This window comes from Triticum urartu, chromosome 5 (assembly GCF_003073215.2).
Source record: "Triticum urartu cultivar G1812 chromosome 5, Tu2.1, whole genome shotgun sequence".
Lineage (NCBI taxonomy): Eukaryota > Viridiplantae > Streptophyta > Magnoliopsida > Poales > Poaceae > Triticum > Triticum urartu.
In genome coordinates, this window is record NC_053026.1 from 448,810,554 (window position 1) to 448,834,841 (window position 24,288).

The 24,288-nt window shown below is 44.9% G+C and overlaps 1 protein-coding gene and 1 pseudogene across 1 annotated transcript; one reads left to right on the top strand and one right to left on the bottom strand.

The window, feature by feature from the left end:
• Positions 1-10,535: 10,535 nt before the first annotated feature.
• Positions 10,536-14,942, top strand: LOC125509678 (annotated as a pseudogene).
• A 90-nt stretch (positions 14,943-15,032) lies between these two features.
• Positions 15,033-18,944, bottom strand: LOC125509680 (putative BPI/LBP family protein At1g04970). The gene is made up of 6 exons (XM_048674704.1): positions 18,401-18,944; positions 17,273-17,412; positions 16,737-17,091; positions 16,302-16,550; positions 15,883-16,008; positions 15,033-15,497 (listed from the first exon to the last, which is right to left on the bottom strand). The coding sequence occupies exons 1-6, from the start codon at positions 18,794-18,796 to the stop codon at positions 15,255-15,257; spliced, it is 1,509 nt and encodes a 502-aa protein (XP_048530661.1). The 5' UTR covers positions 18,797-18,944; the 3' UTR covers positions 15,033-15,254.
• Between the last annotated feature and the right edge of the window lie 5,344 nt (positions 18,945-24,288).

A 24,288-nucleotide genomic window follows, 5' to 3' on the forward strand; every position in this document is an offset into this window, starting at 1 on the left:
AACAATTGGGGATAAATGACCATTTGTAAACATTTGATATAGTTGAAATTGTGAGCACACGAAAGGACGGAAAATATTAATTTTTTCAAGAAATCTACACTTCAATCTTTTTACCATTTGGCATAAAGCCAAAGGCGACTGCAAGATTTGTTCCTTTAGAAACTTTACTTGTGTGACACCGTGTGTGGGCTTCTTATTGATCTTCTAATCAGCTTTGCATCTGCTCGAGAGATCCAGCGCTTGGTATGACGTTGTTTAATTGGCAAGTGCTCCAACACATGCATCCCACTTTCCTTCTTTATGTTTCCTTCTACTTCCTTTCTCTCTCCTCCTATTTTTTTCCCTCTTTCCTCTTTATTATTTCCTTCTTTCTTCTTCCTCTCTCATTTATTCTTTCCTTCTATCAATTTCCTACGCATGCATCCCCCTTTCCGTATTTATTTCTCCTTTTTATTTTCTTTCTCTTTCCTTCTATTTTCTTGCTCTTTTCTTTATTCTTTCCTCCAATTTCCTTCTGTATTTTCCTGTCACACCTGAAATCCTTAATTACTTCTTCATTCTTTCTCTTTCCTTCCTTATTACGGTACATCTATTTCCTTATTAATTCCCGAGACGCCTTCTTAATGGCTAGAAAAATCCAGGGCGTATATAAATTAGAAAGATTGGATTTAAGCGAGCAATGTGAGACTATTTAATAGGCTTATCAACGTATAATATCGCACAGCTTAAGCTATATGAGTCGGTCTTGACAATTGTCGTTGTACATGAGGTTGAGAGTTCGAGGCGCACAGCAGGCACTAATTTTTTTTCACTGGGCCGCCTTGCTGGGCCCGAACAATTTGGCCTATCCCAATAGAAGCACCTGTGCGTGGAAAATCATAAACAAAAAATTAGTACCACCTTGAATAATAAAAAATCTCCAAAAAATAAATAATAATATGGGTGAACGGATGAAAAAAGTTGGCGAAACGCACCTTGCTTTATTTTATATTATATATATATATAGGTGCCCAGGCACCTTGATTGTTTTGGAAACCGTGGTATATTTAATTTGTTTCCTAACTATTCCTCATGCAAGACTTTCCATGCTTATATTTTATTTTTGTTTTTTAAATATTAGACATGCAAGACTTGCCGTATAATAAATTGTATTAATGTTGATTTGTTTTGAACTGTTGCGGGTGTCTAATACGTGTATTTTTGTTTCCTAATATGGGTATCTAATACCTACCACCGAAATTTTATATATATATATATATATATATATATATATATATATATAATAGGCAGATACCTATATATATTTAATAATTTATTTTTGGAACTATTACATTTTGTTCGTATGTATGTTTCTAATATATATTCAATATATCATATGACTAATGTATGATACCCACGCTATAATATACCCTACGGCGATAAGAGTGAAACATACCTCCTATTTATTTACCCAATTTATCGTATACCCTAATGTCCAAATTGTACATATATACCTATTAGGTATATATTGGATATACCTATGGTATCTTATACCAAATGGATGTTCGTATGTCTATTTCTAATGAATTAATTTCCAAGGTATATATGGCATTTAAAAAAAATTAAGACCGGGTCATACCCATGGTCTCATATACCTAATATATTGTATACCTATTGTAAAAAAAAACATTTCCATGGATGAGTACAACGTACCTTTTACTAATATATATATGAAAAATGTCTTCATACGCATTAATTTCTTATTTGTGTCTCTCCTATTTCTATTAATAGCCGTTAAATATGGAATGTTGCCATGCGTGGAATTCTCTTTCCTATTTGCTACTACTACATAATTATAGCCTTGCATGCTACTAATGGTTCATATTTATGATAGTTATTCTGCCATAATTATTTCCAAATCAGTCAATTGTAATGTAATACATGAACACGCATCTAAATGCAATCGAGCGGTCGAAAGGCTAGGAGCCCGGGCACCTAGGTGTCCCAAACTGCCTGATTGAGGAATAGTTATTTCATATAGGGTCAATTGTAATGTAATACATGAACACGCATCTAAATGCAATCGAGCGGTCGAAAGGCTAGGAGCCTGGGCACCTAGGTGTCCCAAACTGCCTGATTGAGGAATAGTTATTTCATATAGGGTCAATTGTAATGTAATACATGAACACGCATCTAAACGTAATTAATTTCATATAGGGTCGCGCTATTCGTCACCCTGGTTGAGGAATAGTTATTCTTCACCCCCCCCCCCCTCTATTTTATCATCAATGCACCGTAATTTTACGTTCCGTAAGTTTTGTCTTATTTCCGACGTAAAAAGAGACCGTAGAAAATATATAATCGCCGTAAAAAATATTTTATGTTATATAAATTATAAACATAAAAACGTAGTCTAAAATACACATAAACTACAAATTTTCTTGTCTTATAACCTATATTTTTATTTTTTATGTCAAATTTTACGTAGTGAATCAATAGGAATATAACTATTTGAATTCTAAACGTAATTTAATTATGAAATGATCGTAAGATTACCTCGGGTGAAGAAATACTTATTCTGCACCCTGAATGATGAATAGTAACAATATATATATATAGTGTTATTATTCATCATCCAGGATGTAGAATACATTATTCTTCACCCGAGCTAATCTTACGATCGCTTCCTAAATAAATTATGTTTAGAATATAAATGATTACATGCATATTGATTCAATATGAAAAATTTGATATGAAAAAAACAAAATATAGGTCATAAGACCAGAAAAATCACATTTTATGTATGTTTTACACTAAGTTTTTACATTCGTAATTTTACGTAACATAAAATATTTTTTACGATGAGTATATATTTTCTTACGTTCTCTTTTTATGTATGAAATAAGACTAAATTTACGAAACGTAAAAATACGATGCATTAATGTCAAAATAGAGAGGGGGTGACGAATAACTATTCCTCACCCAGATGACGAATAACACGACTATATATACCCCCTTGAGGTGAATACAATTGTTTTGCACCAAATATTCTGTCCAGATTGGCTACGGTGAGAATTTTTTTTTTAGATTATTTTGAAAGATGGAAGTGAGACTTTTTCTTTTTAAGAAAAGTTTTTCTAGATCTTTTTAGATGGATGTGATGTCCACAAGATGCAAGAAAGTTTATTATTTTATTTTGAGATGAAGGTGAGGAGTTTTCTTTTCTTTTTTTCTTGAAGATGGAGAAACGCGCGCATACTAGTCCTATGAATTCAGAGAGGACGTGCCCTCACTCAGAATAGTCTCTAGGTCCGCCGATGCTGTCAGCATGTCTCACTCAGGCTACCTCAGCCAGAGATGTCGCTTTAAACTCTTCATGTGTTATCTTTTATATACTCAAGTCGGGTGTTCTAGATTGAATTTATTTATGAAAATAAAGTCTCGGTCAACACTCACTTCTAGAATGATTCCTCTGGATGTCCCACAAGGGTAACAATGCCAAAAGAAACCGCATCTTCCACGCAAGGTGGTAAGACTCGATGGTGACATGACCTTTGAACAAGTTTCAATCGACGCTAACAAACTCCTCAATTCGTCTGCAGAAATTTCTCATCGTTTGGAAACTACCGGTACTCATCCATTTAACTGTAGCCCCAGAGTAAGACCATGGTCGGCTAGGAGCTCAGGAGGTAGCATACGTCCACACCCCTACCCGTTCACCGGCAATGACGAAGCTGAGGTATTCTCGGTTTCTTCTTTCCGGCTATATTTTCCTCATCCTTTCAGTGATCTGGGCGCTGGCCACGGCCGACGTACCGGCAGGCCAGCGTCCCGGTTGCCCGGTGACGTGCGGCGACGTCGACATCCCGTTCCCGTACGGCGTCGGCAAAGAATGCGCGTTGCACGACAGCTTTAACCTCAATTGTGCGACCGTGGAAGGCGTCGAGATGCCTCTTGCGGGGACAAAGCTTGCCCATCGTTTGAAAAAAATTAATACTTTTTGGCACAATTCCGTAAATGCGTGGTTCCTGCAAACCTTGCCTGAAGTGTTGATATTTTTTGCAATTCACTCCATGTCAAAGCTTGCCCACCGCGTGCTGCATGGCCTCAAAACGAGACAAGACTGTGCAATTCCTGTTCGAGGTCAGCTGCAATGGCATACAATTCACGGTGAGACATCGAGGGCGGACCAGCCCGCATCCACACATCAAACCAAAAGCGAATGAATTTGGTTTTGAACCTCAAACTTTTCCCCCAAGGCAAACGCTTACTTGACCACTTGGATCCCGTTCCAAAATGCAGAGCCGCGCACGTTGGATTTGTTAGGAAATATGCAACTTGTATTCCCATGAGGCCATAGGCCGATATATATACATGTACAGGTGTGGAACATATGCAGGAAACCCCTTATACAACGGGATAAATACAAAGGGGTACATGACTTATATTATAACTCTAACACCCCCCTCAAACTCATGGTGGATGAACAACACTGAGTTTGGAGAGATAAAAGCCATGTTGTGCTCTAGTCTGAGCCTTCGTCAGGAAATCCGCCAACTGTAACTCGGAAGGCACATACTGAAGAGTAATAACCTGATCCTGCACACCAGCGCGCACATAGAAAGCATCAACACCAATATGCTTGGTGAGCTCATGCTTCACAGGATCGCGTGCAATGCTGATAGCACCTGTACTGTCAGATAAGAGCAGAGTCGGTGTAGTGACAGAAACACCAAAATCCTGAAGTAACCACCGTAACCAAGTCACCTCTGCCGTCAAAAGAGCCATTGCTCGCAACTCAGCCTCGGCACTCGAACGGGAAACTGCAAGCTGTTTCTTCGTCTTCCAGGCAATGAGAGAACCACCAAGAAAAACACAGTAAGCAGAAAGTGAATGGCGATCTGAAGGATCACTAGCCCACGTAGCATCCGAATAGGCCTGAAGCTGTAAAGAACTGGAGCGACGAAAGAGTAGACGGTGAGAGATCGTGCCTCGAAGATATCGAAGAACACGAAGGAGATGACTATAGTGAACCGAGGTGGGAGCAGAGACAAACTGACTCAGAATATGAACCGGATAAGAGATGTCCGGACGAGTGACAGCTAGATAGACAAGACTGCCAACAAGATGACGATAACGCGTCGGGTCAGGGAGAGGATCACCATCAGTAGCACGGAGGTGAACATTGAGCTCCATAGGAGTCTCAACAACGCGCTCGTCAGTAAGAGCAGCACGAGCAAGAAGATCCTGGATATACTTTTCCTGGGATATAAAAAAGCCATCAGAGGTAGAAGAGACTTCAATCCCAAGAAAGTAGCGAAGAGGTCCAAGATCAGACATAAGAAACTGCTCACTAAGATGGGCCTTTACAAAGGCAATATACTCGGGGTCATCCCCCGTGATGATCATGTCATCAACATAAAGAAGAAGAAGAGTCCGACCACGAGGAGAAAGGTGAATAAACAATGCTGGATCATGAGCACTTGCTAAAAAACCAGCAGCAGTGATCACAGAGGCAAAGCGCTCAAACCAGGCGCGGGGGGCTTGCTTAAGGCCATAGAGAGAGCGACGAAGACGACATACCATGCCATCAGGAACAGAATACCCAGGTGGTGGCTGCATGTACACCTCCTCACGTAGCTCACCATTAAGAAAGGCATTCTTAACATCAAGCTGAGATATAGACCAGTGGCGTGCAGAGGCAACGGCAAGAAGTGTACGAACAGTGGTCATATGGGCCACAGGAGCAAAAGTCTCATCATAATCACGACCATGCTCCTGCTGAAAACCACGAGCCACAAGACGAGCTTTGTGACGCTCAAGAGAACCATCGGAGCGAGTCTTAACCTTGTAGACCCACTTACAAGTGATCGGACGGACTCCGGGAGGAAGAGAAACAAGATCCCAGGTACCAGTGCGTTCAAGAGCAGCAATCTCCTCTGCCATCGCAAACTGCCATTCAGGATGAACAACAGCCTGACGGTAAGAAGTCGGCTCAAGAACAGCAGCACCAGCGGTGGGAAATCCAAAGCGATCAACAGGCGGACGAGGACGAGAACGCAAGCCATAAGTAGGCTGAGAGGAAGATGACGACTCATCCACAGAGGCATCGACTGGTCGTGGACGACGAGTGTAATGCTGAGGAAAAGATGGAATAATAGAAGGAGGAATCGTCAAGGTAGAATCGGGGGGTGGCGACGAAGAAGTCACCGGAGATGAAGGTGTAAAATCCGGTGACAGGCTGGGAGAGGAGACCGGGGAGGAAGTCACCGGAGATGAAGGTGGAGAACCCGGTGACATGCTAGGCGAGGAGACCGGGGAGGATGGTGGCTGCAAATCAACTAGAGGTGGAGAAGGAGAGGAAGTGGAACGGAGAGGTACAGTCTCGACGGGGGTGATAGGTGAGTCAGGAAAAGTGAGGAAAGAGATATCCTGCACTGAAAAAGTCGAGGAAGATGGGCGTGGGTAGAAGGGACGAGACTCATCAAAAGTCACGTCTCGAGAGATACGCATCCGACGACCAATAGGATCCCAACAATGATAGCCCTTATGCTCATCACTGTAGCCTAAGAAGACACACTCAACAGACTGAGCGGTCAGTTTGGTGCGTTCGCGAGGGGCAAGAAGAACATAGCAAACACAACCAAACGAGCGAAGCATCGAATAATCGGGAGAACGATCAAAAAGTCGCTCGAAAGGAACACCACCCTGTAGAGCAGCGGAAGGCTGTATATTGATAAGATAGGTGGATGTGGAGACGGCCTCAGCCCAAAAATGAGGCGGGAGAGAGGCAGCAATCATCAATGCACGAGCAGTCTCAAGAAGATGTCGATGCTTTCGCTCAGCCACACCATTCTGAGCATGAGCACCAAGACAAGAGAATTGAGAGAGAGTCCCGTGCTCAGCAAGAACACCACGCAACATCTTAGAGATATACTCGCCAGCAGAGTCGGCACGAAAAACACGAATGGGTGAAGAGAACTGAGTATGAACCATGGCAGCAAAACGCTTATAAATAGACAACACCTCAGAACGAGAAGTCATGAAATAAAGCCATGTGTAACGAGAGAAATCATCTATGAAAATAATATAGTATTTATGACCACCTTTCGAAGCAAAAGGGGCCGGACCCCATACATCAGAATGGACTAAATCGAAAGGACGCTTGGACACTGACTCACTATGTGAATATGGTAACTGAATCTGCTTGCCAAGACGACAACCCTGACACTCTAAAGAGACATCTCCTGAGACAGACCCCAGAAGACCTCGACGAACTAAAGAAGACAACCGAGAACCACACAGATGACCAAGTCGATGATGCCACTGCTGGAAGGAACCAGTAACGGAGGCGACAGAAGCGGAAGAACTGGCGATGGTGGTGGCAGCGGAAGGAACATGAAGCCAGTCCAACTCCCAAAGACCCTGAGAATCACGGCGGCGAGGGCCAGCCCCAACCAGAGTGTGCGTGCGACGGTCCTGGACAGAACAAGAGTCAACGTCAAGGATGACGCGACAACCAGAATCCGTAAGTTGACCAGCAGAAAACAGATTCATGGTAAGTCGAGGAACATGAGCAACATCAGGAACAGAATGAAGGAGTGGTAAGATTGCCTCTACTAGCAACAGAAAGTGGAGTACCATCAGCAGTGAAGACATGAACAGGAGAATCCAGTGATCAAAGAGAGGACAAAGTGGAAGAATGAGAAGACATATGAAAAGAAGCTCCAGAGTCCAGAACCCATGGGGATGTACCTGACTGTGTAGAGGGTGATTGCTCAGTGCGGGAAGCATCAGTCACAGAACCAGCAGTACCCGTCGAGGAAGAACTTGAAGCCGCGAGCAGACGCGTAAGTCTCAGAATATCCTGCTCAGTCAAAGCAATGGCTGAAGCTGTCGAGGTAGATGACGAAGTCCCTGAAGATGATGATCGAGCCTTGCGCGGGTGTTTCTTCTTCGTGTAGCACTGAGACCAAGATGACCATCATTGTTGCAATAGTCGCAATGTGGACGGGGCGACCTGAGCCTCCAGAAGGAGTGGGCAAGAGCGGCGGAGCACTCGAGCGAGAAGGGGTCGGTGCAGCAGGTGGCGTAGGAGCACGAGTAGCGAGCACAGAGGGAACCTCCAGCAAACCAGCACCACGTAAGCGAGTCTCCTCAGCACGAATCTCAGAAAGCGCCTCCATGAGAGAAATACGGCCACGAGCAAACAACTGAGCACGCCGGGGCTCAAACTCCTTACGGAGCCGAGACAGGAACTCATAGACGCGATGAAACTCCAAATTGGCCTGGACAGCCTGGCAACAGGGGCAGGTACGACACCCAGCACTGCGGAGAGAATCAAGTTGGCGCCAGATAGCAGAACTCTGTGCATAGAAGTCATCAACAGTAGAGTCACCCTGCTGAAGAGCATGCTCCTGACGGACCACAGAGAGGTATAAGGCATCACCAGAGGGCTGATAGCGCTGACGAAGACGGGTCCACATCTCAAAGACAGTAGGAAGACCCAGAAATTCAGAAGCAAACTGAGGCAGAACACTAGCAGTGAGAACAGCTGCAGCACGAGCATCATCATCAAGCCACTGGGTGTAAACAGACAGAGCACCATGATACGTCTGAAGAGCCTCCTCGTAAGCCAAAACCCTCTCATCATAAGCACGATCAGCAGCCTCATCAGCAAGCTTAGTCGCATCCTTGGAGACCTGATTAGCATCCGTAGGAAGAACCGATGGAGTTGGCGGAGTAGGGGCCACCGGAGGAACTGGACGTGGCGGACAGCAGACCTCGCCAGAAAGAACACCCCAGAGACAGATGCCACGCATGTGAATGCGCATAAAGCCAGTGAACTCGGTGTAGTTAGTACCATCAAAGATCACCGGACAGCGAGGGACAGCAACATAGCCCGATGCAGCAGACATTTTTTTTGTGTGTGTGTTAGTCAGGGGCAGACGAACGTAGCAGACCAATCAGCCGAGATCCGGCGGCGTGACGAATCAATACGCCAGCACCACGTATCAGCAGAAGCAGCAAGCAGCACCCGTAGGAAGTGGCTAGCACCACGTATCACCGGAGAGCAAAGTAGCACCACGTAACAGCAGCAGCCAGCAGCTAGTGCACCAAGCGGAGATGTAGCACGGATCGATGAGATCTTCAACTGAGGACAAACGGGTGATTGATCTGGAGGCCCGGTCCTGTCGTGGGCAGATCTGCAGGCAAGCAAACTCCTCCAAGATCGGCAGCTGGCAGCAGATCAGATCCAGAGGAAAACCGGCTTGCTCGTGTTCGATCCAGGGAGACGGGACTGGGGAAGGAGCCGGCCTGAGTTGACCTGCAAGGGAGAGTAGCGGGCGTGGAGAGCCGCCGGCTACGATAGACAGAGAAAAGGAGCAGCGGCCACAGAGGACGGCGGCGACGCGGGTTGGATCAATAGCACGAGTTGCAGCGTGCAAAAAAAATTGACCTAGCTCTAATACCATATATACATGTACAGGTGTGGAACATATGCGGGAAACCCCTTATATAACGGGATAAATACAAAGGGGTACATGACTTATATTATAACTCTAACAGGATTCAGAAAAGGACCCGGCTGGGAAAGTATTTGGCCTTCAACATGTCTGCCCATAGACCTTGCGCGTTCCAAGACAGCTTCCAAATCCATGAAATTTCTTAGTATCTACATATATATATATATATATATATATATATATATATATATATATATATATATTACACTTTCCAGAAAGTACTTGCGAATACATTATGTCCCCTAGTGCCTAAATATACGCTTCCTTCTATCAATATAGCAAATTTTTTGCTTCCACCTAACAGTCCAATTTTCAATGGGAAAATCAACATGCATGCTTCATGACATCATACAGAATGTTTCAAATCATGGAAGCATCCACATGGTTTAGTTAAACATAGCCAATGTCTAAAGTCTAAACGTAGAATTAGCCGTGGTCGATGTCACCCTCTTCCCCTTACGGATGCATTGCCCATCCGGTGAAGCAATAGCTTGAAGCGGCACCTTGGTCATGCATATGCATATGAGAGATGCGCTAGCCGACCACGCTGATCAACCTCGGTGACACATGAGATCGACCACTCAAGCCAAAACAAACAACATCGACGAGCGGCCGCATGGTTTGCACCCACGACTAAATGCTCGACGAGCGGAGCATGTCCGTAGAGGGTGCATGTCGGGTGACACCGATAAGGAATCGCAGAGGGAGGGCTCTACGATGTATGGCAGGTCCTCAAATTTGGAAACCGTGGGTATTCATCTATCTATTATGAATCCTCCCTCTACAAGCAAGCAAAGGTGTTCCGTCAGCATATCTCACTCGAGGCTACCTCATCCAGTGATGTTGGCTATCTCTTTTATGCTCAATTAATTCGGAAGTGCTCCCAGATGGAATTTAATAGGGAGTGTCCCCGGTCCATCTTGGACACGGTCAACATTAACTCCTAGAATGATTCTTCTGGATATCCCACAAGGGTGATGGCGACATGACCTCTAAACAAGTTCCAATCGAGGCTCGGCTATAAAATCAAGGTTTGTTCCCGAACGAACTCCTCAATTCGTCTGCAGAATTTTCTCCTCGTTTGGAGACTACTGGCATTCATCCAATTAATTGTAGACCCAGAGCAATACCATGGTCAGCTAGGAGCCTACGTCCACACCTACCCGTTCACCGGCGGCGGCAATGATGAAGCTGGGCTATCCTCGGTTTCTTCTCTCTGGCTATATTTTCCTCAGCCTTTTAGGGATTTGGGTGGTGGCCACGGCCGTTGTACCGGCAGGCCATCGTCCCGGCTGCCCGGCGAAGTGCGGCGACGTCGACATCCCGTTCCCGTTCGGCATCGGTGATCAGTGCGCGTTCCACCCCGGCTTTGGGCTCGACTGCACGGCCGTGGATGGCGTGAAGAAGCCTTTTGCGGGGACCGTCGAGGTGACTAAGATCTCCTTGACTAACGGCACGGCCACGATGAACACGGCCATCTCTTGGCAGTGCTATGTCCCGGCCACTGGCACTACGAACTATTCAAATGGATGGTTGAACCTCACCAACACACCTTTCTGGATATCGGAGGTTGATAATACAGTTATCGTCATCGGGTGCAATACTCTTGCTTATATGATAAGCTCTTCTGTAAGTACTTCGCTTTCTTATACTGAATTGATCCGGGTGAAAATGTCTGGAAAGCCGAATTTTTCTTTAATCAATTTAGAGGGTGTAAAACCTGCCCCAAACAACTGTTTTTAGTTCATTATTACATATCCATTATCAGATAACAAGCAAATGACATGCTATGAGTATTTTTCTTTTTGTGGATCATGCTATAAGTTAACTTAACAAAACACTAAAACTCTTATGTTGATGTTATTAGATACTCCATCCGTAAAGAAATATCAGAGTGTTTACATCACTAATTTACTAAAATAAATGCTTTAATATTTATTTACAGAGGGAGTATTGTAGTTTATTATCCTAACCCTGCACTGAATCCACCCGATGGACGGCCGCTGGTCTTATGTCCACGATGTGTACTAGACCGGTAACTTCTAGGCCTTTAGTTTTTCTTTTCTTTTTTTGCGGGAATTCTAGCCCTTTAGTTTCTGTAAGCCCCGTGTTTTGTGTAGAGCTTGAAGCTCTCTCACCATTCGTGAGCAACAAAGCCCCTAATTTTTACATTGATTAACTTTCATATTTGTCTTTTTGCAAGAGACCTTTTAGTTCATACTCTCTCTTTTTCGGTTTAGGCTGGTCATAGTGAGGAGTAACATGTATGTGGTATCATGCAAGCCATTATTTATTAAGATGTAGACTCATTTTACCTTGGGATATGTTCTAAGTCAAACTTCTTTGAGTTTGACCATGTATATAGAATCACGTATTAACATCTACAACATCAAATATTTATATATATGTTTTTGGATAAAAGGTGGTTTGAATTGATTTAAAATATAGCATCAAGAAAACACAAACATAATGAGCACACACCTGGCCTCTGCATAGTTAGAATGCATACAACCAACATCAACACGTACACACAACAAATAAACCCGCCGACGAATAGCAAAGTCATACAAGACCAAATCTATGCCTTAGTGGAAAAAAACACTCAAAGTGATCAACATCGATCACCAAATTACATCAATGACCATATCCACATCAAGCATCTTTTAACACAACAAGGACAACAATATTCTTCAATAACAACGCCTTCAGAAAGGGAACGGCGCTCAAGAGCCGTTGTCACCGGATCCAACCACCAAAGACCAGATTCTACTATATGATGAAATATTTATATAGTATGAAAAAAATATTATGATGAATCTAATGAAGCTAATTTGGTGTTGTAATATTTGTATATTTTTTAGTAAATTTTGTCAAATGTAAAGATGTTTGGCTTAAAAGAAACCTAGAACTTAAAAGTATTTTGAAATAGAGGACTAGTGTAAGTTAGGTCCAGGACATCACATCATATTATATTTTCCACACGTGCAGTATGTAATAGGTTGCTCGTCCACGTGCGAGAGCGGCGACCCCCTGAAGAATGACACATGTTCTGGTGCTGGCTGCTGCCAAGCCAATGTCCCAAAAGACATACAGTATTATAATGGCTATTTCAACGAAAAGTACAACACCACAAAAATATGGCGAGACAGCCGCTGCAGCTACATAACAGTGATGGAAAAGGCAGCTTTCAACTTCAAAACTAGCTATGTCAAATCCACGTGTTTTATGATACATACAAGGGCAAAGTTCCTATTGTCCTGAACTGGCAAATAGCACTACAGACTTGCAAGGAAGTTAGGAACGAGAGTTCCTACGCATGTGTCAGCAGCCACAGTGTGTGTGTTGATTCCACCACCCACAACCCAGGCTATCGCTGCAACTGCTCTGATGGATACCAAGGCAATCCTTACATCGCGACTGGATGCCGGGGTATTGCTTCCTTGTGCATTGACATAAGACCTCACGTAAGAATCAAATTGTATACAGTGTTTAGCAATTCTAACTACAAACAATTGTTTGGTTCCAGATATCGATGAGTGCCGGCGCCTTGTCAATCCTTGCGGCGACGGTATATGCGAGAACACGCCAGGAAACTACAGCTGCTCATGCTACCCAGGGAATTATATGACGAATGGCGTTTGTGTGCCAATTCAAAAAAAGCCTTCCCGTTTTCAGGCAATGCCAGTTGTAGGTAAGTTCGTGTGTACGGCGAGCACCAAAATAACATCGCTTGTGGGCAATTAATTGGACACCTACGAAGTACAGTAATACGGAAGTTTGTACTAAGATGATAGCCTAATTTGTTTTCTTTAGAAGCAAGTCATGTTTGGCCAAATTTCTAATATCTCCCGTCACAAGTATGATCAGTTTCTTTTTATCAATCAAACATTTTAGAAGTGTGACCATCACTGTTGAAGATTTTACTACAAAATTGACAACATAAAATTGAAAGTACTAGATTCGTTATGGAATATGCTGTTATAATGCATGATTGTTTCTTAATTGAAAACAACGCATATTCATAGAAAATGATGGTCACTTTTCCTTCAACATAATACTTTTATTATAACTGGCCACTACACATGGAAACTAATTCATTTCGAACAAATACCTCATGCAGGTGCAAGTGTAGGACTTGTCGTCCTTGTGATTGTTGTAGCTTGTGCATGCTTGATCCAAGAGAGAAGAAAGCTACGAAATATGAAACTGGCCTACTTTCGGCAACACGGTGGTACGATATTATTTGAAGAAATGAAGTCACGGCAAGGCGCCGATGCATTCAAAATCTTCTCAGAAGAAGAATTGCAGCAAGCCACGAACAGGTTTAGTGAAAAACAAGTCATTGGTCGGGGAGGCCATGGAACTGTCTACAAGGGACTTCTCAAGAGTAATGTTGAAGTAGCAGTCAAGAGATGCATGACAATTGACGAGCAACACAAGAAAGAATTCGGCAAAGAAATGCTGATACTAGCCCAGATCAACCACAGAAATGTCGTGAAGCTCCTCGGGTGTTGCCTGGAGGTGGAAGTCCCCATGCTGGTGTACGAGTATGTCCCAAATGGCACGCTCTTTGATCTCATCCATGGCAACCATGGCTGGCGCATCTCCTTGGCCACTCGCTTGGGGATCGCCCATGACTCTGCCGAGGCACTCTCCTACCTTCATTCGGGGGCTTCAACTCCGATCCTCCATGGTGATGTTAAATCTTCCAACATCCTTCTCGACGATAACCACAAAGCTAAAGTCTCCGACTTTGGCGCCTCCATCCTTGCACCAACCGACGAGTCCCAGTTTGTCACACTTGTGCAAGGAACTTGTGGGTACCTCGACCCCGAATACATGCAAACATGTCAGTTGACAGACAAGAGTGACGTGTACAGCTTCGGTGTTGTTCTTCTGGAGCTGCTCACATGCAAGAAGCCATTTAATCTCGATGCCCTTGGGCAGGAGAAGAGCCTATCAATGATGTTTATGTCTGCGATGAAGGAGAATAGGCTTGAGGTTATGTTGGATGATGGGATCAAGGACGAGGACAATATGGAGATTCTTGAAGAGATCGCGGAGCTGGCAAAGCATTGTTTGGAGATGTCTGGTGAGAACAGGCCATCAATGAAGGAAGTTGCAGAGAAGCTCGATAGGCTGAGGAAGGTGATGCACCATCCATGGGTGCAACAGAATCCTGAAGAAATGGAAAGCTTACTTGAGGAACCCTCGGCAATGGTCCACTCGACGATTGTCAGTGATCAATATTTCAGCATTGAGAAGAAAGCTGTGACAAATCTGCAATCAGGGCGTTGAGTAATCGCATCTAATTATTTTGTATCAAAACAATCCATCAATTTGTATATGTACGTTATCTATTTCTCATTATCTTTGTCAATTGTACTGGGAATTCCCATCGTATTATAGTTGACCGAACGACATTACGATTACAAACGGCCACGTATTATAATTGTCATATGGAAGAACCGCGGATACATCACAATGTTGAAACCATCAACTAATTCTCCAGTATAAAACATAGTGTTACAGCGGGTCCAGACTAGTTGTCAGTTCTCACATACCAGATTCACGGAAATATTTACATTTACAAAGTTACAGCTGTGGTTATTTACAGATTTTCATCGAGGGGTGATTACTTACAGACTACAATCGATGCCGGACCTTAGTTTATACTAGTTGTTTACACAACCGATGCCAGACTACAACAGATACAATCAATGAAATAGCTTCACAACGTACATTAGTTTATACTAATTGTTTCATGGTGACTACCGGATCTTTGCTGACTGGTCCAACAACTGCTATTCCAGATCTATTCATTGGTTCGATGAAGGAAACATCAGAGCTAACAATTATGCTTGAGTATGAAGTGAGGATATAAGCATCTCTTATGACGAAGCCCTTGATGATGGGCAACGGGAAACCTTGTCCAAGATACGAGTTCACGTAGGGCACGAACAAATTTTTCAGGATGATACGCATCAGACTCTGACAATTTAACAGGATTAGCATCGGTTCAGAGTATCAGAACTCCAGAAGGAAAAAATGATGTTCAAGTAAGTAAAGTAAAATTAGGTATAATGAAACATGAGTGCAGCTCCATTAGTAACCATTGGTTTTTCTTTTAGCGTCAGGTTTAAGGACATCTCTGAAGGCATTTTCTGTTATAAAATGGTGCCCCTTCAAGTACTTAGCATAACATAATCTTTCATAATTCCTAGACATGACGTAGCAATTTCCAAGCTCATCTCAGTGCTAGCATTTAGATTAGGAATCTCCCCTGCTACATCTTACTAAAGTGTGCATTTGGGTGCAATTAAAGGCCCCTACCACTGGGAGACAAAAAAACTGAAAATGCCGAGGCAAAAATTACCTGCACTATACCAGTATGAAGTTTGCCAATGTCGCTCCACTTCAAGTCGAACGAGAAATAATTTAACTCAACCTTTCCAACGAGATTATTTCCAGAAACACTTGCATGTCCAGAAACAGCAACTGACTGCAAAAGCAATATGTATTACAATAAGAATAACATTAAGAGATTGAGAAAGATGCATATGTTTTCATGGAGATACAAACTTCCAATTATCCAATACAGCAAAGTATAGTTTAGTTTAGTTTAGTTTGATTGTGTGAAAAGTTGAAATATTGAGAGCCTGAAGCAACATAAGAAGATATACTTTAATACCACCCAGATGGTGCATATGCATTGTTATTTCACTCCAATAGATTACCTCTCATAAACTGAACAACTAGGATAGGAACACACAAAATCAGTGAAGAAAAACTCACCAGTGATATGCATGCAACTGGAACTTTATCATCAGAACCCAATACGATTACTGTGACATCTAAGTCCACTGTGGTGTCAATTCTACCCACATTAATCCTCACAGAGGGAGGTGATATAGCAGAAATGTTCAGCAGCATATCCTTGTTTGGATATTTACGGTACAACCTTGGAATCAAAAACCTCCAGCTAGCAGTGTTCAAAAGAAACTGATCGGGAACCTTGTCCACCATATGTTGTAGTAAACCAGCCTGAATGACGAAAGTAATCACATCAATCAGAATAGGCTCACTGGTATGTAGTAGTATAGTTGAAGCATGGAAAACGTCTAGGTTCAAGTTAGCAACTCTGCACTCACATAGTCAATAAGAATACTATTCTTTTGAAATAGGAAGAGAAAAGGAACAAGTTTACAATGATAAATGATCATAGTATACCTTGAAGTAGAGAGCTGAAACAGAGTTGAAAACATCTTCGTCCAATGAAATCCACAGCATGTTTGAAGAGCTGCCAAGAGGTGGTGCAAGTTTGGTATCACCAAAATGCATGTCACTCTGAGGAGCAGTTTTATCAGATGGAATAAATAGTCCATCTATATCAAACTCAACAGAGGAACTACTGAAGCGTGGATCATTAATAAATGTCACATTCATAGCAGCGACTCTATCAACATAAATTTCCTTTGGAAGACCTCCTAGGAAAAGGTCGAGCTTCGATGCACCCTCCACTATTTTGTTCGCAATCGCATTTTCCACAGATGATCTGATATGATTGCTAAAAGCATCTATGAATCTACAAAAAGCAAGAGGATATATCAACTGATGTGGGTTAAATAACATCTCACTAAAATTCGTTCAAAAAGAAAAACCCTAGTTCACTTCAGATACATATCATGCCAAGAGTTTTATATAGAAAAACCCTATTCAAAGGAGTTGACAAAGTACTCACAAATATGAAATTGTGAACCACGTACCCTTGATAAAACCAAGAGGATCCTCCATTGAGTGTTATGTCCAAGTCTTTCATATAACAGCCACATTCCATGACAAATAGTTTGAGCGATCCATTTTTATTCTTCAGCCCCATGGAAACCCCAACATCCATTCCTTCAACCTTAGTGAAAAGGATTCATGAATACACCTTGTACCTTCTTCCATATGCATGTCAAGGGTGTCTACTACTAAAAAGTTAAAAGGTAAAGGATGTGTAACTATCACATACTATGTCGCACCACAATGAACAAAACAAAGGTGCAAGGTTTGACATGCTAAGAACACTTCCAAGTAAATGTAAAAATTACATACAAAAGGCTGCAATTGTTTGCAAAGGAAGGCATGTAATTTGAATCCAGGTACTTAGTTTCTTGTGCAAGCTTTTCAACTTAAATAATTTTAAAAATAAAAGTAACTCACTTTTTGCCTTGTCCAAATGAACAACAAGCTTATTATCAGACCAAAATGATTTATGACGCATACGGCATTTCTAAGTTACCTTGCCGAAATACTGTTTAGTTGCTTGCTTCTGTCTAGGTGTATAGTTAGATTCTACTGCCTCCGTTGCCAAATATAAGATGTTTTGGATATTTCAATATGGACTACATACGGATTGAAATGAGTGAACAAACACACTAAAACGTGTCTATATACATTCGATTCAGGAAAAAGTTAAAACAACTTATATTTGTGAACGGAGGGAGTAGATCGTAAGTTCAAAACCCCATTGTGCTAAAATGTCATATGCTGGTCAAAGCAATCCTGCAGGCTGACCAAATTGAATCCTAAGTAAAAAAGTCATGCTGGTACCAATATGTAGCCAAGATATGAGTATTGTTTCAATTGAAGCTTATGTAAAACAATCATGCTGCACTAATAGGTAGGAAAAATATCATTATCCCATAAAATAGTTTGTACTACTGTATAATACACATAGACACCCATGTACTTACTGAAGAGATGAAAATTTCTTTACAGCCGATGTATATATGAATTAGTTCTCCGAAAACTAGGTTTACGTCTATTCTTGAGGATGCAATTACCTCTACTTATGAGCATTATTAACATTCATGAACCAATTAGTACCTGAAGCCCGTCAGTCGTATTACCTGAACGGAAGCATTCCCGCTGTCAGAGATCTCAACGAGCCAGGAGCTGTACGAGTAGCTCCACTCCATGGTGATGTTGACGCTGGACAGGGACGCGGCCACCACGACCCCCGTGTCCCCGGCGGCGACGGTGGAGTCGGCGACTGCCACGCCGCCGAGCACGATGCGGGAGGCGACCGTGCGGACGGCGCCGATGATGGGGATGCTGACGGACCGCTCGATGTCGGGGACGCTCAGCTGCGCGAGGGTCTCGGCGGCTCGGGGCACGAGCAGGTCCTTGGCGAAGTCGAGGCCGGACTGAGAGATGACGGCGGAGATGTGCGGCGAGCCGGCGGCGGGGGAGGAGGTGGAGAATAGGAGGGTGAGGAGGAGGACGAGGAGGAGACGGGTGACCATGGCGGCGAGGGGGATAGCGTTCGCCGGCGGCGGCGGAAGTGGGTTGCGTCAGGGAGAAGAACACACGCGCGGCGGGGGGGAGCTTGCGAGCTCGCGACGGCTTTGACCGGCCGCGGCTTCAGTGAGGAGCGATTGGGGTTTGCCAGGGTTGACGTGGCGCAAACGTGGCTCGGTTGGCCACCCGTCAGCCGGCGGCGTGTAGCATCGCCCGTCCACATGTGTTCTTCTTCTTTTGCTTAAGAAATGCTAGCCATGTGAAAGAGCGAAAAGCCGTCAATGCAATAGAAACAACACGACAGTTCTCATCAATATGTGTGTGCGGTAAGGTAGTCGTGCACGATTGTGGCGTGGCTTGTTGGGTCCGTCCCACCTGGTGACGGTTCGCGTATCGCTCCGTCGATTGCGGAGGCGATTAGGGTTTCGGACGTACTTCCTCACCCATAGCTCTCGTCTGTGATCGATCGCCATCTCTCTGACCTTGATCGATTTCGTTCGTCTCTCGCATCTAAGCGAGCCTCGTCGTAACCCCTCCACCAAAACCTTCTGTGTGCTCCCTAGGGCGCACGGTCATAAGACACCAAAACCCTAGGAGGTGCCCGGCGGCGGCCATTGGCCGACAGGAGGTAGATGGAGGGAGTAGCAGGGATGTTGAGGAGTCTCAAGTTGTCGGAGGAAGAGAGGAAAGGGGTCAAGATCCGGCTGGGGGGAAGGAGAAAGGGAAAGGATCGAAGTTTCAGGCGGTGGGGAGAGTGGTGTCCGAGAAGCCGGCTCATCCAGATGCGATTTGCCTCTCCTTGGGCCGGATCTGGTGCCCGATAAAAGGAATTGACTGCAAGGAGGCGGGGGATAACAGGTTTGTGTTCACACTCAAACAGGAGTCTGGTAAGCGGAAGGCACTTGAGGACGGGCCGTGGATGTTTGATAAGGATCTTGTTGTGGTGGAGGACTATGATCCAAGCAAGAGAATAGAGGACTATGACTTCAATGACATCTCTATATGGGTGAGAATCTTCAGTCTCCCTCTCGGTATGATGAATGAAGCCACAGCGGAGGAAATAGGCAACATCATTGGGCGATTTGTTGAAGTGGATGCTGGTGCGGATGGAAGAGCAATTGGCAAATTCTTACGGGTGAAAATCAGGATGAACATAGAGAAGCCAATCATGAGAGGGTTTACCCTAGATGATGAGGATGAGAAGGAACCACAGAAGAGAAAGAAGGATATGAGTATTGATGGGAAGGAGGGAGAGGAGGAAGAAGGTCTCTGGTGCCGCTTCGAATATGAGTTCTTGCCTGACTTTTGTTACACATGCGGCTTCATCGGACATGTGGCCAAGGAGTGCTCTATCAAGATGAAGAAAGGTGAGGACCCTCAATTTGGCCCTTGGCTTAGAGCAGATATGGGGAAGAGGAGGTTTGCACATGAGGAAGACCGCAGTTGGAAGGGAAGGGGAGGTAGTGCAGGAGGTTTTCGGCAGTATGGGTATAGCCGTGCGGGAGGAAGATCGGGGAGTGGGAGTGGCAGCGACAGCGACAGCTTATCTTGGAGGAAGGAGGGAGCTCGGGAGGGAGATGGGAAAGGAGGCAAAGCTGAGGGGGAAGAGGAAGTCACGAGTCCTGCAAAGGTGTTAACCAACAACCCTGCACATGGTGGAAAACCGAGGAGGTTGAATATGAATGAGGCTGCTGCACAGGTTCCGGTCACATGTGATAACACGCCCCAGGGGAAAGAGGTGGCCTTGCTTGAGCAGCATGCCAATCTGAGGGAGAAATCACAGGTGTCGCTCCCTAAGGAGAAAGTGGAGGCAAAGGAGAAGGGTCCAGTAACACAGCCACGGGCGGCCACTAAGGGCAGGATGGAGGCGGGCGGAAAACAAAACCATAAAAAGGGGGGACGTTCCACCGGCTTCCCAGGAAGAATGAAAGTAACAGGGGCGAAGGGCATAGCAGCGAGCTTGTACTGGGACAGAAGAGATGTCATGAGAAGGACGAGGTAGGGGTGGAGGAGGAAGCGAAGAGAGGGAAGCTGATGGAAGGGGGAGTGGTTGTGAGCGAATGCAAGGAGGGAACAACAAACAACAATATTAATGTTGACAAGATATCTGCCGGGCTGTCCGAGCAGCCCCGCCGGGCACAATGAAAATCATCAGTTGGAACTGTCGGGGGCTCGGGAACGGCCCGGCAGTTCGATCTCTCCTCGAGTTGGGGAGGGCGGAGGATCCCGATGTGCTGTTTTTGGCGGAAACGAGGCTCACAGAGAAGGAGTTGGATCGATTCCGGTGGAAGTTAGGGCTCGCTAACTTATCCGCCTGGAACCCGGTGGGTCGTAGCCGGGGAGTTGCAATGTTCTTGCGGCAGGGACTCGATATTTCACTTCGTTCGTATGGGAGGAGACATGTTGACATAGACGTGAAGGAAGAGGATGGCTCAATATGGCGGTTGACAGGTGTTTATGGGGAGTCGGCTACAGAAACGAAAAAAGAAACATAGAGAACCCTACGACTTCTCAAGCAGCAACATCAGCAGGATCGACCGTGGCTATGCCTTGGAGATTTTAACGAAATCTTGTCTGGAGCTATCATGTTCTCCCCCAACATAGTCTGCTATCATGTTCTCCCCCAACATAGTCTGCTATCGTGTTCCCTCCTGAGCTCCTTGATCTTATATTCTGGAGCTATCATCTTCTCCCCCAACATAGTCTGCTATCATGTTCTCCCCCAACACGGATGAGCACACTAAACAACGGGTGAAGGCGGAAGTGCAAATCATGAGTGAGGATTGGAATGATCGCTACTTGGGACTGCCTGTACATGTTGGTCGATCCCGGCGTCGCACGTTTGCATATATCAAAAGGTGCTTGTGTGGGCGAGTCCATGGCTGGCAGGAAAGACTCTTGGCAAAGAGTGGGAAAGAAACTCTGGTTAAGGCCGTGGGGCAGGCCATCCCGACCTTTGCCATGTCTTGCTTCGATCTCACGAAAACCTTCTGCCAGGAGCTGAACTCGTTATTAGGGAAGTTTTGGTGGAGCCACCAGGACAAGGAGAATACAATGCACTGGTTAAGCTGGGAGACTCTGACGAAGCCAAAAGCAATGGGAGGATTGGGATTTCGGGACATGCACAATTTTAACATCGCCATGTTGTCCAAACAAGGGTGGCGCCTGCTTCAAAACCCCGATAGCCTCTGTTGCAGAATTTTGAAAGCTCGCTACTTCCCGCACTACAGTATCCTGGAGGCAGTGCCGAGAGACGGGATATCTTACACCTGGAGAAGCATATTGAAGGGCCTCGATCTAGTTAAACAGGGTTACATCTGGAGGATCGAGGATGGCTCAACGGTGAAGATATGGACTGATCCATGGATTCCTAGAGCTTGGTCGAGGCAATTCATCACCCCACGTGGACAGAGCCTGCTCACACAGGTCAGCGAGCTCATCAACCCGGTCACGGGTACCTGGGATGAAGAACTTGTCAATGCATCGTTCTGGCCGGACGACGCTCGCCATATCCTACAGATCCCGCTTCGAGAAGGTGTTGACGATTTCATGGCTTGGCACTTTGACAGCAAGGGCCAACATTCAGTCCGGAATGCCTACAAGCTGCAGGTCCAACTAGAGAAACAAGATCGCGGCGATGGCGCAGGCAACAGCGCCACGGCGGCTGGCAACCTGGACCGATGTGATGATATGTCCTGGAAGAGGATTTGGAAACTTCCAACCTCGCGCAAAATTCAAATGTTCACATGGAGGATCAAACATGAGTCTCTTGCGTTGCGGACAAATCTTGCCCGGAGGGGAGTTAAACTTGAATCCACGAAGTGCCTCTTGTGTGGCCTTGCAGATGAGGATGGCGCACATCTCTTCGTCAAATGCAAAGAGGTTAAGATAGCCTATCAAGCCATGAGCTTGGAAGCGACCAGAATGGAGTTTGAACAATTCACATCAGTGCATGCAATGCAGGACTTCCTGTGGACGTTAGATGAAAAGAAAAGAGTACAGATTCTCACATTCTGGTGGCATTGGTGGAACCACAGGAACAAGGTTAGAGAGGGCGAGCTACCAGTCCCTGTGTCTGAGGTGGTTCGGCGTGTGTTTAGTAACACACAGGAGTATATGCAGCTTTTTGGTGCAAAGGCCAAACACAAACCGGACTGCAGATGGCAACCCCTGGAGAAGGACAGGGTCAAAATCAATTTGGATGGAGCTTTCACCCCGGGCGAGTCCTTTGTAACATGGGGCGTAGTGATACGGGATGATGCTGGGGAGGTCATGCTGGCCCGTGCGGGACGGAAGGAACACGTTGCCAACCCTTTTGCTGCGGAAGCTACTGCCATGTCTGAGGCCGTCTCAATGGCGACCGAGGTTGGTGCACTCCGGGTGATCTTCAAAACAGACTCAAAGCTCCTGTCCGAAGCTCTTGACTTCACCAAGGTGGATTCATCTCCTTATGTGGCCATCATTGAGGACACTAAATTCCAGCTCAAGATGTGGTTTTCTCAACACTCCATCAATGTTTGTCGGCGTACTGCGAACTCTGTAGCACACGAATTAGCTAAAGTTGGTCGTAGTTGTTTGCCAAATGACAGCGCTAGCTGGGACTCTATTGTACCGCCCTCAGTGGTTGTTTGTGTTTCGGGCGACTTGCCCGTACACCGTTAAGTTATAAAGCTTTGCTTTACCCTCAAAAAAAATATGTGTGTGCGGTGGATTTGTCTTTGGTGGATCTGCTCTGATCTAATCGTTGTTTGCCTATGTTTGTGTGTGTTCATGTTGGATCCTTTCGATCTACGCTACTCTTCATCAGCGTCGGTTGTTGTCCTGTTGCGATGGTCCTACGGAGTCTTAGCACGACGACTTTCCGAGTAACAAGGTTTTCCCGGCTCCAGCAAGAGAGGTGCGATGACAGCGGCGTGTCTTCGACTCGCTTTAGTGCTTGTAGTTGTGGTTAGATGTGTTGGAAATATGCCCTAGAGGCAATAATAAATTGATTATTATTATATTTCCTTGTTCATGATAATCGTTTATTATCCATGCTATAATTGTATTGATAGGAAACTCAGATACATGTGTGGATACATAGACAACACCATGTCCCTAGTGAGCCTCTAGTTGACTAGCTCGTTGATCAATAGATGGTTATGGTTTCCTAACCATGGACATTGGATGTCGTTGATAACGGGATCACATCATTAGGAGAATGATGTGATGGACAAGACCCAATCCTAAGCCTAGCACAAGATCATGTAGTTCGTATGCTAAAGCTTTTCTAATGCCAAGTATCATTTCCTTAGACCATGAGATTGTGCAACTCCCGGATACCGTAGGAGTGCTTTGGGTGTGCCAAACGTCACAACGTAACTGGGTGGCTATAAAGGTACACTACGGGTATCTCCGAAAGTGTCTGTTGGGTTGGCACGAATCGAGATTGGGATTTGTCACTCCGTGTAAACGGAGAGGTATCTCTGGGCCCACTCGGTAGGACATCATCATAATG